General features: G+C 40.7%; 1 protein-coding gene across 3 annotated transcripts in view; it reads left to right on the forward strand.

Annotated features, from left to right (window-relative positions):
• NF1 (neurofibromin 1) overlaps positions 1–14689 on the forward strand; it is a 364217-nt gene that overhangs the window by 258763 nt on the left and 90765 nt on the right. For all 3 annotated transcript variants that reach the window (XM_089678515.1, XM_089678513.1, XM_089678514.1), the window contains one exon: positions 1966–2168. In XM_089678515.1, the coding sequence (XP_089534641.1) occupies positions 1966–2168 (203 nt within the window). The remainder of the gene's footprint in view (positions 1–1965; positions 2169–14689) is intronic.

Below are 14689 nucleotides of genomic sequence, written 5' to 3' on the forward strand. Positions count from 1 at the left end.
ATAGGCTTACACTGGGGTTGTGTCATGGACCGTGATCTGGAAAGTGCCTAAGCAGAGCCCAGTGCCTGCATAGCATTTAACAGGCAAGTGCTCACCCACGTCATTACTCTCTCTCTCTCTCACTCTCTCTGCTCTCCACACCCCGGGCATCTCAACTGTGGGCACCAGGCTGTGACAGCTTGCGGCTTCACAGCCAGGTGTCCATTGCGCATGCACAAGTTGCACAACGCATCTTGATTGGTCCGGCAGTCTTCTGTGAAGTGTCCCAGAAGACTGCGGGAGTAAGGAGGGGGGCCGAACTTCCTGCTCACTTTGCTGCGGTGAACTGAGCTGTCAAAACCAGGTATCCGCTCCCCCTTCCCCCCAACAAAGTGCCAAACATGGCAATGGAGGGGGGGAGCAGGTATATAAGTGGAGCTTCCACTTTTGCGTGGAACTCCGCTTGAAAGTGGTTATCTCCTCAGGGGCATATGGCACTTGATCCCATTCTGCTTGGTGGCCCTGCTGTACTTAAAACACAGCTCTCCATGGTAGCTGTTGCGCCACTATCTTTTGCACATATTCTAAATATAACAGTTCTTTGTACCAAAAATGTATTCCGTCAGGTCTATATAAGGTGATATATAATAATGTGACAGAATACAAGGATAAGTTAAAACAGTTCTCCCATGTCTTTTGGTTACTGATTCTAAATGGGAGGGACTAGTTTATCATAATAAGCTGGAGAATTCTGATAAGAAACATTGGAGTGTCTGTATCCCTTTAGAAGTATTTATTCTTGTAGAATATCTCATCAGAACTAAAGTTTCTCTTGTAGAGAATGTGTACAATCTGATGTGTAAAATCTGATGTGTGGTTGGCTTACTGATATTCCCAATGCAGACTCCTGGGAATATCAGTAAGCCAACCACACAAACAGGAAATAACATTTTTGGGGGCCTTCTATACACAGTGTACAGAATGCCTCCAGGTTGCCATATTGCATTGACTTCCACAGAAAATTGTTGTCACTACAGACTAAAAAGGAAAGGTAGTTTGTAATAACATTAAATTAAAATAGGACTTGTGTGGCAAGTTTATATGCTATATTTTTTGCTATATTTTTTTTTCACGGATGTGGAGTTAACCTTTTAAAGAAAATCTGTACTGATACCAATATAGAGATGTTTCTGGGTTCCTTTTAAAAATCGTAGCTGGCTCTGGCATCAATACGTTCTAGACCACAGACATGAAACAAGTGTGCAGCTAGTGAAGTCAAGGGAAGTCTGAAATGTTCAGCATACTTGTTCAGATCAATGACTTAAGCCAGCCATAGAGGGATCGAATCTCGTCCAGTTAAGCAGGGACTGGCTGAGATTAGATCTATCTAAGGGCAGGCTGGTTGTACCCACATCTATTGACGTGGGTACAACCAGCCTATTGGATTTTTTTGCATTCAGTTACTGCCAGGGGCTATAGCTGCTAGCAGTAGTCATTGTGTACTATCCGCTAGAAAGGCTCCCCTGCCGGCAGAACACAATAGTGCTGCTGGAGGGATTCCCCCATCAACACAGTCAGCGACACCAAGCGATTTTCTTTCCTTTCACCCATGGTGGAAGGAAAGAATATCAAATCATCTTTGGCTTGCCTTAAACTAGCATTTTCTGCTGTTCTGAATATTAACGGGATTGGATTAATGTAATTCAATAACGGCAGTTCACATGTTGTCTCTGAAGAGGTTATTTCATACACATTGTAGAGTATTCCTTTGGACTTTTGGAGTCGATTTTTGCTTGAGGAAGACATGCCAGCAATATTTATTAAGATGTAATTGCCTTGAAATCGCAGTATTAAATGGTAAATCAATCTGTCATGAAAAATGTCAACTTATATTGACCAGTTGTGTTTATGATGGCTACTTTAAATGGCTCATATTAATGTAATGTTTTTAGATTATTAAGTTTTTCCCCTTATCTTTTTTTGCAGGTCTGCTGCCTATAACCTTCTGTGTGCCTTAACATGTACCTTTAATTTAAAAATTGAGGGGCAGCTACTGGAGACTTCGGGTCTTTGTATCCCAGCCAACAATACACTTTTCATAGTTTCCATTAGCAAAACCCTGGCAGCTAATGAACCACACCTCACACTTGAGTTCCTAGAGGAGTGCATTTCTGGCTTCAGCAAATCTAGTAAGTTGATATTGCCCACATTATTTCATTGTGATGACAACTGCAAATTGTCACATCTGCATTTTAGTGCTGGGCCCCAGATGGGAAGCTTCCAGAAGCTCATAATCTTGTTTTAAAGCTGAACTCCAAGTATGCTCTTTGCAACATACTTAGACCTGTCCACCATACTTAGACCTGTCCACCATACTTAGACCTGTCCACCATACTGCAGTATATATTAGAAGGCACCAGGCAACAGGAAAGAAAACGGCAAGGATTCATGGATGCATTAATATCTTGCACTCTTTAAAGTAGTAAATTCTTGCTGATAAACTTTAGAAATTTCACACCCCAGTGCAGGTTTAAGTAAAAATGTATTATTATGCACTGCATACTAGTATGTTATGACAGACTTACCTATAGACAGAGCCCTCCAGAGCTGTACTGTCACGGTTCTCCCTGGTCTCCAGCGCTTCCATCTTCGTCCAGGCTTCCATCCAGGTTTTATATTTTCGGATTCTTGAATTACTGGTTGGAGGTGACATCATTGCCTTGCATACACACAGAAGTTACATTGCCACTGCACACAGTAGGCTGTAAGTGTGTGTGGTGAGCTGCTTATGTGCGGCTCAGATCACATTACCCACTGACAGGCAGGGGGACGTTTATGACAGAATAGACATCTAGGGTCCCTTCTGTTATAAAAAATCTCGCCTGTAAGTTTTTTTTGTGACTCTTCACTTTACTACCACTTTAAGTATCCACTTACAGTTAAAATAGAAGGGATCATCATATGGGAGTGCTGGAGACCACACTCGGATACAGAACAGGAAACACTAGGTGAGGGAAAAGAAAAGGAGCTAAAGCCATCAGACAGACACACACACTTCCTTTTCCATATACTGGCTCACCTGGACATTGTTCACACTGATCGAGCGGGGGAGGTGGACAAAAACACAGCAGGCAACAGGTCTCTGGGCTTCCTGCCCCTTTCTCAAACCACCTGTTTGCAATGTGGACTAAAACTAAATGCATTGGAGGGAAGAAAAAAAAACACTAGACTGATAAGATCTTAAATTACTAACAATGCTTAAATTAGTATTTTTAAAGGTGGCCATACACACTACAGTTTGTGCAAATGCTGTGCAGTCTCTTTAAAACCACCAAAACAGAACAATAAGAGGACAAACCTTTACAGTCCAATAAAAAAGCATTTTTGTCTTATGTAAATACTAAAACCACAGGGTGACTTTCATAACCATACAATTTAATTGGCTTTGGGATCCTATGTACGTTAAAGTGATACTTTTTTAAAAATAAATAACAAACATGTTATACTTAACTGCTCTGTGCAGTGGTTTTGCACAGAGCATCCCCGATCCTCTTCTCAGGTCCCCCACCGGCGCTCCTGACAATCCCCCTTCTGAGTGCCCCATAGCAAGCCACTTGCTATGGGGGCACTCATACATGCTCACTCCTGGGCCCTTCTCTGTGTGTCCTTAAACACACAGAGCGTGGCTCTGCCCCACTCCCTGCTCTTTCCTCACTGGCTGTGATTGACAGCAGTGGGAACCAGAGGCTCCTGCTGTTGTCTTTGAGCCAGTGAGGAATAAAGCGCCCCATGTGAACAAGCCAACAAAGGGGGTGGTATTGTTATACAGGACCAAATTGATTATTTGAGAGAGGCATGTGGATTACTTTCCGTTAAACAGACTTATGTCAAAGTAGTCAGTGACCCACTCCTAGAGTGCAGAGCCGAACCTAACAATCTGGTGGATATTGCCAGATGTTCAGATGGGGTGATAAACAAGAAGGGATATAGTTTCTTGTACCGTGATATGTACCAGATGCCCTACGTTTACTATATTCCTAAAATCCACAAAGATACACAGAATCAACTAGAAAGACCAATTGTGGCAGTCATGGATATCCATGTGTATATTATTATTATGCAGGCTTTATATAGCGCCAACAAATTGTGCAGCGCTTTACAATGTGAGGGCAAACAGTACAGTTACAATACAATTAAATACAGGAGGAATCAGAGGGCCCTGCTTACAATCGAAAAGGGGAAGGTCACGTGATACAAAAGATAATACCTGTGGGGGATGAGCAGATGGAGAAAATACAGTGGGGATCGAAAGTTTGGGCACCCCAGCTAAAAATTTGTATTAATGTGCATAAAGAAGCCAAGGAAAGATGGAAAAATCTCCAAAAGGCAGCAAATTACAGATTAGACATTCTTATAATATGCCAACAAAAGTTAGATTTTATTTCCATCATTTACACTTTCAAAATAACAGAAAACAAAAAAATGGCACCTGCAAAAGTTTGGGCACCCTGCAGAGTTAATATCTTGTACTGCCCCCTTTGGCAAGTATCACAGCTTGTAAACGCTTTTTGTAGCCAGCCAAGAGTCTTTTAATTCTTGTTTGAGGTATCTTTGCCCATTCTTCCTTACAAAAGTCTTCCAGTTCTTTGAGATTTCTGGGCTGTCTGTCACGCACTGCTCTTTTAAGGTCTATCCATAGATTTTCAATTATGTTGAGGTCAGGAGATTGTGAAGGCCATGGCAAAACCTTCAGTTTATGCCTCTTGATGTAATCCCCTGTGGATTTTGAGGTGTGTTTAGGATCATTATCCATTTGTAGAAGCCATAATGTCTTTAACTTCAGCTTTTTCACAGATGGCATCAAGTTACCATCCAAAATTTGCTGAAATTTTATTGAATCCATTTTTCCTTCTACTCGTGAGATGTTCCCTGTGCCACTGGCTGCAACACAACCCCAAAGCATGATTGATCCAACCCCATGCTTAACAGTTGGACAGAGGTTCTTTTCATTAAATTCTGTGCCCCTTCTTCTCCAAACGTACCTTTGCTCATTCCGGCCAAAAAGTTCAATTTTAACCTCATCGGTCCACAGAACTTGTTTTCAAAATGCATCAGGCTTGTCTATATGTTCATTTGCAAAGTTCAAACGATGATTTTTGTGGTGAGGACGTAGAAGAGGTTTTCTTCTGATGACTCTTTCATGAAGACCATATTTGTACAAGTATCTCTTTATAGTGGAATAGTGTACCACAACTCCAGTGTCTGCCAGATCTTTCTGGAGGGATCGTGCAGTCAAACGTGGGTTTTGAATTGTTTTTCTCACAATCCTGCAAGCTGTTCTGTCTGATATTTTTCTTGGTCTTCCAGATGTTGCTTTAACTTCCACTGTTCCTGATGACTGCCATTTCTTAATTACATTCCGAACAGAGGATATTGACATCTGAAAACGCTTTGCTATCTTCTTATAGCCTTCTCCAGCTTTGTGAGCATCAACTATTTTCAGTTTCAGTTTTCTAGACAACTGCTTAGAAGAACCCATGGTGCTGATTGTTGGGGCAAGGTCAGATGAGTCTGGGCATTTAAAACCTTTGAGATTGACATCACCTGGTCTTCCTAGACAATGATTGAGAACAATCCATGACACTGGCAGGTCTCAGCTTGGCAAAGGGGGCAGTGCATGCTATAAATTCTGCAGGGTGCCCAAACTTTTGCAGACGCCATTTTTTTGTTTTCTGTTATTTTGAGAGTGTAAATGATGGAAATAAAATCTAACTTTTGTTGACATATTATAAGAATGTCTAATCTGTAATTTGATGCCTTTTGGAGATTTTTCCATCTTTCCTTGGCTTCTTTATGCACATTAATGCAAATTTTTAGCTGGGGTGCCCAAACTTTCGATCCCCACTGTACATGTAAAGTTGTTAGGTGGAGGCAGGATAGGCTGCTTTGAAGAGAAAAGTTTTCAGGGATCGCCTAAAACTGGACAGAGTAGGAGATAGACTGATTGGGGTTGGGAATTCTATAGGATGGGAGAGTCTCTGGAGAAGTCCTGCCGGCAAGCATGAGCAGAGGTGACAAGGGAACTAGAGAGCAGTAGGTCTTTGAAGGAATGAAGAGAGCGATTTGGTTGGTATTTTGAGACTAGGTTAGTAATGTAGCTGGGGGCCAAGTTGTGGATGGCTTTGTAAGTTAGTATTTTGAATTTAATTTGTTGGGTGAGTGGCAGCCAGCCCAGGGATTTGCAGAGAGCTGTGGCAGACACTGAACAGTTGGTAAGATAGATCAGTTTGGCAGCAGCATTCATGATGGACTGGAGGAGGGATTGGCTATGTAAAGGTAATCCAATGAGGAGGGAGTTGCAGTAGTCGAGGCGAGAGAACCTGGGAGTGAATTAGGCATTTTGTGATATCATTGGTTAGGAAGGGGCGTATTTTGGAGATGCTGCGGAGGTTGATACGGCAAGCTATGGGAAGTGATTGGATGTGGGGCCAAAAGGAGAGTTCAGAGTCCAGGATTACACCTAGCGCCCTGGCATGCCGGGACGGGTTGATGGTTGTATCAATGATCTTGACAAAGAAGCTGGGGAAGGGGCACATGGGGGAGGAAATGTTTGGAGCTTGGTTTTGGACATATTGAGTTTGAGGAAGTGGTGTGACATCCAGACTGATAAGTCGGTCAGTAAGTTAGTGATGCATAAGGAGGCTGATGTTGTGAGCTGAGGGGTAGAGAGACAGATTTGGGGGTCGTCAGCGTAGAAATGATATTGAAAGCCATGGGAAGCTATCCGCTGACCCAAGGAGGAGGAGCAAGTAGATGAAAGGAGTTAGTGACAGAGGTCGTGAACGGAGGTGAGTTTGTTGCTGACAGAGCCAGCATTCCAGGGGGTACAGAAGGGTAGACTGGCTTTGGGAAGAAGCGGAAGGGAAACTATATTGCGTGGATTGTGACTGCTACCAGAGTGTGAAGGTTGATTGGTGTGTTGGTTATTAAATAAAGGAGGCCCAGGGTTTAAGGATGTATCTCCAGAGCTTAAGAGAAGCAGAAGGGTGAGAGAGGTAATATGGGAGTGCAATTTATATGAGGAGACATGCCTCAGAATCCTGGGGGTTTTAGTAGCATGTGGGATTAGAGTTATGAGGAGATGAGTGCAATGATAAGGGGAGGACAGAAGTGAGGGTTATATACACAGATTGTGGGGTGGAGAAGAGAGGTGAAGGAAACAGTTTGAGGGGAGAGGATACAACTGTGAAAAGGAGAGGTAGAAAGTGCATGTTACAGAGAGGAAATAGGGAAAGAGGTCACTTGCAGTCTGATAATTTTAAAGTAGCTTGCTTTAGATTTTCGCTTCGTGCAATCACTGAAGTGCAAGAGCGGAAGTTCCACTTAATTAATGAACCCACTTTATTGGAAGAACCCAAACATGCACCACCCTGGCATAAAGATGATCTAGATTTATATATTGACCATTTTCTACAACCGTTAGGGTAATACCATCCTATGCTGGAGACTTTATTCACCTATTAGATATTTGGAAAATGTATCAAAGGGAAATATTCTACATATGGGTATCTCTGGATTTTTGTTCCCTGTACACTTTGATATCACATAAGATAAGACTTGCACTAAATTACTTTCTCTCCAGTAGTTCCGAGTTCTTTTTAACCATATTTATTTTATTTCTTGTTTGACAATCAATATTACAAACAAATAGGCACAGCTATGGGCAAAAATTTTACTCCCAGTTATGCCAATCAATGGGCTTGTGGAAGTCTCAATGTATTTGGAAAAAACAACGCTTACTCCTGAAGATACTATAGTTTTCTTCAGTTGCTTTTTACAGTGGGTATAAAAAGTCTTCACACCCCTGTTAAATTGTCAGGTTTCTGTGATGTTAAAAAAAAGAGACAAAGATAAATCATTTCAGAACTTTTTCCACCTTTAGTGTGACCTATAAACTGCACAACTCAATTAAAAAACAAGTTAAAATCTCTTTTCGGCGAGTAAACATAAAAAAACTAAAATAATGTGGTTGCTTAAGTGTGCACATTCTCTTATAACTGGGGATGTAGCTGTGTTCAGAATTAAGCAATCACATTTAAAGTCATGTTGAATGAGTCCATACACACCTGCCATAATTTGTCATCAGTGCCTCTGATTAACCCCAAATAAAGTTTAGCTGTTCTGATAGATCTTTCCTGACATTTCCTTAGTCACATCCTACAGCAAAAGCCATGGTCTGCAGAGAGCTTCCAAAGCATCAGAGGGATCTCATTGTTAAAAGGTATCAGTCAGGAGAAGGGTACAAAAGAATTTCCAAGGCATTAGATATACTATGGAACACAGTGAAGACAGTCATCACCAAGTGGAGAAAATATGGCACAACAATGACATTACCAAGAACTGGACGTCCCTCCAAAATTGATGAAAAGACTAGAAGAAAACTGGTCTCGGAGGCTGTCAAGAGGCCTACAGCAACTTTAAAGGAGCTGCAGGAATATCTGGCAAGTACTGGCTGTGTGGTACATGTGACAACAATCTCCCGTATTCCTCATATGTCTGCGCTATGGGGTAGAGTGCTGAGATGGAAGCCTTTTTCTTACGAAGAAAAGCATCCAAGCCCGGCTAAATTTTGCAAAAACACATCTGAAGTCTCCCAAAATCATGTGGGAAAATGTGTTAAGGTCTGATGAAACCAAGGTTGAACTTTTTGTCCATAATTCCAAAAGATATGTTTGGCGCAAAAACAGCACTGCACATCACCAAAAGAACACCATACCCACAGTCAAGCATGGTGGTGGTAGCATCATGCTTTGGGGCTGATTTTCTTCAGCTGGAACTGGGGCCTTAGTCAAGGTAGAGGAAATTATGAACAGTTCCAGATACCAGTCAATATTGGTACAAAACCTTCAGGCTTCTGCTAGAAAGCTGAACATGAAGAGGAACTTCATCTTTCAGCATGACAACGGCCCAAAGCATACATCTAAATCAACAAAGGAATGGCTTCACCAGAAGAATAAAGTTTTGGAATGGCCCAGCCAGAGCGCAGACCTGAATCCGATCGAAAATATGTGGGGTGATCTGAAGAGGGCTGTGCACAGGAAATGCCCTCGCAATCTGACAGATTTGGAGTGTTTTTGCAAGAAAGAGTGGGCAAATATTGCCAAGGCAAGATGTGCCATGCTGATAGACTCCTACCCAAAAAGAGGTGCTTCAACAAAGTATTAGTTTAAGGGTGTGCACACTTATGCAACCATATTTTAGTTTTTTATTTTTACTCTCCACCCCCCACCTAAAAGATTTCAGGTTGTTGTTCAACTGAGTTGAACAGTTTATAAGTTACTGAAATGGTTAATCTTTCTCATTTTTTTTCATCACAGAAACCTGACATTTTAACAGGGGTGTGTAGACTTTTTATATTCACTGTAGATTACATCATTATTTGGGATGGTACCCTGTCTTCAGTAGCTCTATTTGTTGACTATTGTAATAGCAATAATAGTGATACTAGTATGTTTACTTTTCTGGATTTGGAGCTTCCAAGGTGACAGTGTGAAAACACACTTTAAACCCATATGTGGAAATCGTTATCTCCTTTTCTAAGGTTGCCATTCCATTAACGCAAAACTTTATCCATAACAACTTGCTGAAAAATAATGTTCTTAACAAGGAACGTACAATACATATTAATAATTATACTACCAAAACTAGTGTGTGCTGTAAATTGCCTCCAGCGTTGTTCCTGTTTCTTCTTGTTGGAGGCTGCCATTTTGCTGAAGCCCAGAGCCCTGAGCAGCAGTAAATCTTTAGGCTGACAGCAGATTGGCCTCTACAATAGCCTCTAAAAATAGATAGCAAGTGAGCATGTGCAGAGCTGGATGAGACCGTGTTTTACTGGATTTTAAACAGTATTGGCACTTATTTTTAAAGTTTTACAGCGCATACCTACAAAAGGGGTTAGCCTGAAGGGATCTAGCAGGACTTAATTTTCTGACTAATGTTCTGCGTTAAGTGGAAGCAAAATATTCCTTGGAGCCAGTTTTGTCAACCATGGATAAAACAAAACTGTATTTTGAGGATTGCCAAGAGCAAAGTTAGATACTGGTTAAAAATTCCTAGGTAAAAGGTGCTCCAAGGGATTAGTAGATGAGGCATTAATGCCATCTGCAAACACAAACAAAGATACCATACAGGATAATGGAGTGGGGGCACAGTTCCACATCACACAGTTCACGGAAAATTCAGGGAAATGGAGCAGAAAACTTTGGGGAATCCTTAAACAAGACTAGGTCCTCATTTACCCGATAAGCCAAGGCATTAGATATACCATGGAACACAGTAAAGACAGTCATCAAGTGGAGAAAATATGGCACAACAGTGACATTACCAAGAACTGGACATCCCTCCAAAATTGATTGGCCTCTAAAATAGCCTAAAAATAGATAGCAAGTGAGTATGTGCAGAGCTGGGTGAGACCGTATTTTACTGGATTTTAAACAGTATTGGCACTTATTTTTAAAGATTTACAGAGCTATACCTACAAAAGAGGCTAGCCTGAAGGGGGCACAATTCCACATCACACAGTTCATGGAAAATTCAGGGAAATGGAGCAGAAAACTTGGGGGAATCCTTAAACAAGACCCAAAACTAGGTCCTCATTTCCCCTATAAACCTAGATTTGTGTATTGAAAAGCATCCACTGTGAAGTCCAAGATAGCCCGCAGTAGCCTGAGGAATAATTTTAATCCTAGGACTAGTCCTGGCTTCTTTAGTCAATTAGTAGGGATGTTCCAGTGCAAGAAAATCAAATGTATGACTTGTCCATTTGCTTTAACTCAGCAAAAATAATTTTCTATAACTGTTCTACTGACTTTGTTGTGTACTTCTTGAAATGCCCATGTGGCTTACTATATGTGGGCTGCACTATCCGTGCACTCAGAGCAACGTTTGGGAAAGGGAGTATAGAACACGGTGTCCCTAGACATTTTGCTGTACAAGATGGAAAGTCCATGGAAGATCTTTATGCTTGGATCTTAGAAGCACTTGCCAAAAATCTTTCATGGGCTGTGTCAGAGAGAGAAACCTTCTGATTCTATACAGTTAGGCACCTTGTCCCCATCAGGATTAAATGAGAAGATAGAGATCAATACTATTATTTAACATACATAGGATTCCAAAGCCAATTAAAATGTTTGATTGACAGTCACCCTGTGGTTTTAGCACTTACATAAACATATTTTAAGATATTTATTTTTATATTAAATATAAAAAAATTTAATTTTTTTTTAATATATATTTTTATACTCTTGGTTTTAGGCTAATCATGTACAGTTGTGTTCAAAATAATAGCAGTGTGTTGAAAAAAGTGAATAAAGCTTAAAATCCTTTTAATAGCTTTTATTTCCATACACACAAATGCATTGGGAACACTACACATTCTATTCCAAATCAAAACATGATGAAAAATATATCAAATTTGTGTTGTTCCTCTAAAAAAAAAATTGAAGAAAAGTGAATATTAGACTGTTCAAAAAAATAGCAGTGTTTGTATTCTTCTTTACAAACTCAAACATTCACTATATAAACTGAAACATTTTTGAAGATGTTGCTTTCCTTTGAATCACTTAATTAATATTTAGTTGTATAAGCACTGTTTCTGAGAACTGCTGTACATCTGTGTTGCATGGAGTCAGCCAACTTCTGGCACCTGTGAACAGGTATTCCAGCCCAGGATGATTGGACTACATTCCGCAGTTCTTCTCTATTTCTTGGTTTTGCCTCAGAAACTGCATTTTTGATGTCACCCCACAAGTTTTCTATTGGATTAAGATCCGGGGATTGAGCTGGCCACTCCATAACGTCAATCTTGTTGGTCTGGAACCAAGATGTTGCACGTTTACTGGTGTGTTTGGGGTCGTTGTCTTGTTGGAACACCCATTTTAAGGGCATTTCCTCTTCAGCATAAGGCAGCATGACCTCTTCCCTTCAAGTATTCTGATGTATTCAAACTGATCCATGATCCCTGGTATGCGATAAATAGGCCCAACACCGTAGTATGAGAAACATCCCCATATCATGATGCTTGCGCAACCATGCTTCACTGTCTTCACAGTGTACTGTGGCTTGAATTCAGTGTTTGGGGGTCGTCTGACAAACTGTCTCCGGCCACTAGACCCAAAAAGAACAATCTTACTTTCATCAGTCCACAAAATGTTGCGCCATTTCTCTTTAGGCCAGTCAATGTGCTCTTTGGCAAATTGTAACCTCTTCAGCACGTCTTTTTTTCAACAGTGGGACTTTGCGGGGGCTTCTTGCAGATAGCTTGTCTCCACATAGGTGTCTTCTAATTGTAACAGTACTCACAGGTAACTTTAGACCTTCTTTGATCTTCCTGGAGCTGATTGTTGGCTGAGTCCTTGCCATTTTGGCTATTCTTCTATCCATTCGAATGGTAATTTTTCGCTTTCTTCCACGTCTTTCAGGTTTTGGTTGCCATTTTAAAGCATTTGCAATCATTTTAGCTGAGCAGCCTATAATTTTCTGCACTTTATATGTTTTCCCTTCTCCAATCAACTTTTTAATCAAGGTACGCTGTTCTTCTGAACAATATCTGGAACGACCCATTTTCCTCAGAATTTCAGAGAGAAATGCACTGTAACCAGCATGTACAACATTTTCTGCCTTCCTTAAATAAGGGCAATAATTGCCACCTGTTTTTCAAAGAATGAATGAGCTCACTAATAGAACTCCACACTGCTATTATTTTGAACATGCCCCTTTCAATTAGTGATTCAATTACACAGAATCAGCAGCATGCATGTCATGACTGTTGGGTCTGATGGATTTCTATTACTCTACTATACCTGCTAGTAAATTATTTGCCATGTAGAAATATAATTTCTACCAAAAACAGTGATTGATCAGGTTAGTGATGTCTGACTGCTATTATTTTGAACACAACTGTATGTATGGAGTTGACCATACACTATGCAATCTGATTGTTCAGTTTGCATCTATCAAGAGCTGTGTTAATTACCGGGCTTGGGCAATTGTAAATACATTTAATTGGACTGTATATATTTTCCACATATTGCTCTGTTTTAATGATTTTCACAATTTGCACAATCAAAGTTTAGTATTGTGACCTTTAAAAATACTGATTTGTATTTTAAGTTATTAATTTAAGATCCTATCAGTCCAGCTGTTTTATCGTCCAGTGCACATTATCCATTGGGTTAATAATTAAAATAAACAATAGAAGCTGTGACTCCTGTTCTTCTCTCTCACTGAGTGTTGCCTGCCCTGTATCTCAGTGTCGTCTCCAGAACTTCTGCATGCAGATCTCTGCTATTTTAACTGTAAGTGGATGCTTTGTTTTACTGATTAAAGAGTGTAAGATACTAATACATACGAGCCTTTGCTGCTTCCTTTCATGTTGCCTGGTGCTGGTGGATTGTCCCTGATTCTGAGTATGCGGTGCATCAAGAAGCATTAACTCCTTGAGTTCCAGATATCCATCTGTTGGCTTCCTTTAGTGAACTTTCATTTAGTGACTGTGGTGTTTTTTGTTTGTTTGTTAATGTTTTGGGAGTGCCACCTCTTTTGTCATGTCTTTATAGCAGAAGACACAGCAATGCTGTGGCTTCCTGTTACCCCCTCCACAACTATTCTGTTATGAGGCTTTGGATGTTTCTTCCTGTCTTTTATTTCTTCAATTTGTCTGCTTAGACTCTCTCTTCCGCTTTCCATAGCTGAAACAAAGGAGGATAACAGCATAGTTCAGTGTAAGGCTAGGTTCACACTTGAGCAGGTGGATGTGGATGCAGGAATTGGAGCTGTTCCTGCACCCACAGCCACCTGCAGCCAAATTGCTCTGCTCTATAGAGACTTGCAGAGATGCCATTCATTCTTAATGGCACTTCACACATCTCAACCTGCAGTACGTTTGCGGGTGCAGAAACCACAGGGAAATCACACCATGCTGCATTTTTAAAATAGTGCAGGCACAGCAGTCCATTTAAATGAATGGGCTATCGTGCCCATGCAAATGTGGACCACAAACCCTCCAAATGTGAACCTACAGTAAGAGAGTCTGATTGGTTCTCTACATTGCACCAGCTTGAGTTCCCACTTTTGTCTGCATTACTGACCTGGAACAAATATAATGATATTTGAGACTTCTTGACTACATACTTGTGGTCAGTGGCTCTCTAGGTAATGAAACCATGACTGGGTTAAAGCTCAGAACCTACACCTTTTAAAAACAAATCATGCATTCCAGCTGCCATATTTATTTCCACACCTTTAAAGCAGTATTTAACCCAAAAGCAAACCTGTATTATATTGCAGCTTACCAATTCTTGGATGTGGTGGCTGCATTTCCTTTTTTTTTTTGGCTTTTTTCTACTTTCATCTGCTGATCCTGCTCTCTTCCAGGTGTATCAGTTTACAGAGATGAGACAAAAAACATTTAATACTGGCAAGGATGCTTACAATGATATTTTCATCTTATTTATGTAAAGCCTTTATCCAAAAAGAAAAAAAACCTGTTGCTGTAACTGATTATAAAGTGTGAGCTTGAGTTTAGCTTCAGTGTGTTAGTGTATTTAAATCTGCTAGTACATTTAACACTCACCTCCCCCCAGACTGACAATGCTGATGTCAGCTTAGGCCCCTGTACTCCATCCAGAGTGGGTTCACTCTAATACTGGAG

This window comes from Staurois parvus, unplaced genomic scaffold (genome assembly GCF_062004578.1).
Source record: "Staurois parvus isolate SC_StPar_1 unplaced genomic scaffold, SC_StPar_1.0 ptg000206l, whole genome shotgun sequence".
Classification (NCBI taxonomy): Eukaryota; Metazoa; Chordata; class Amphibia; order Anura; family Ranidae; genus Staurois; species Staurois parvus.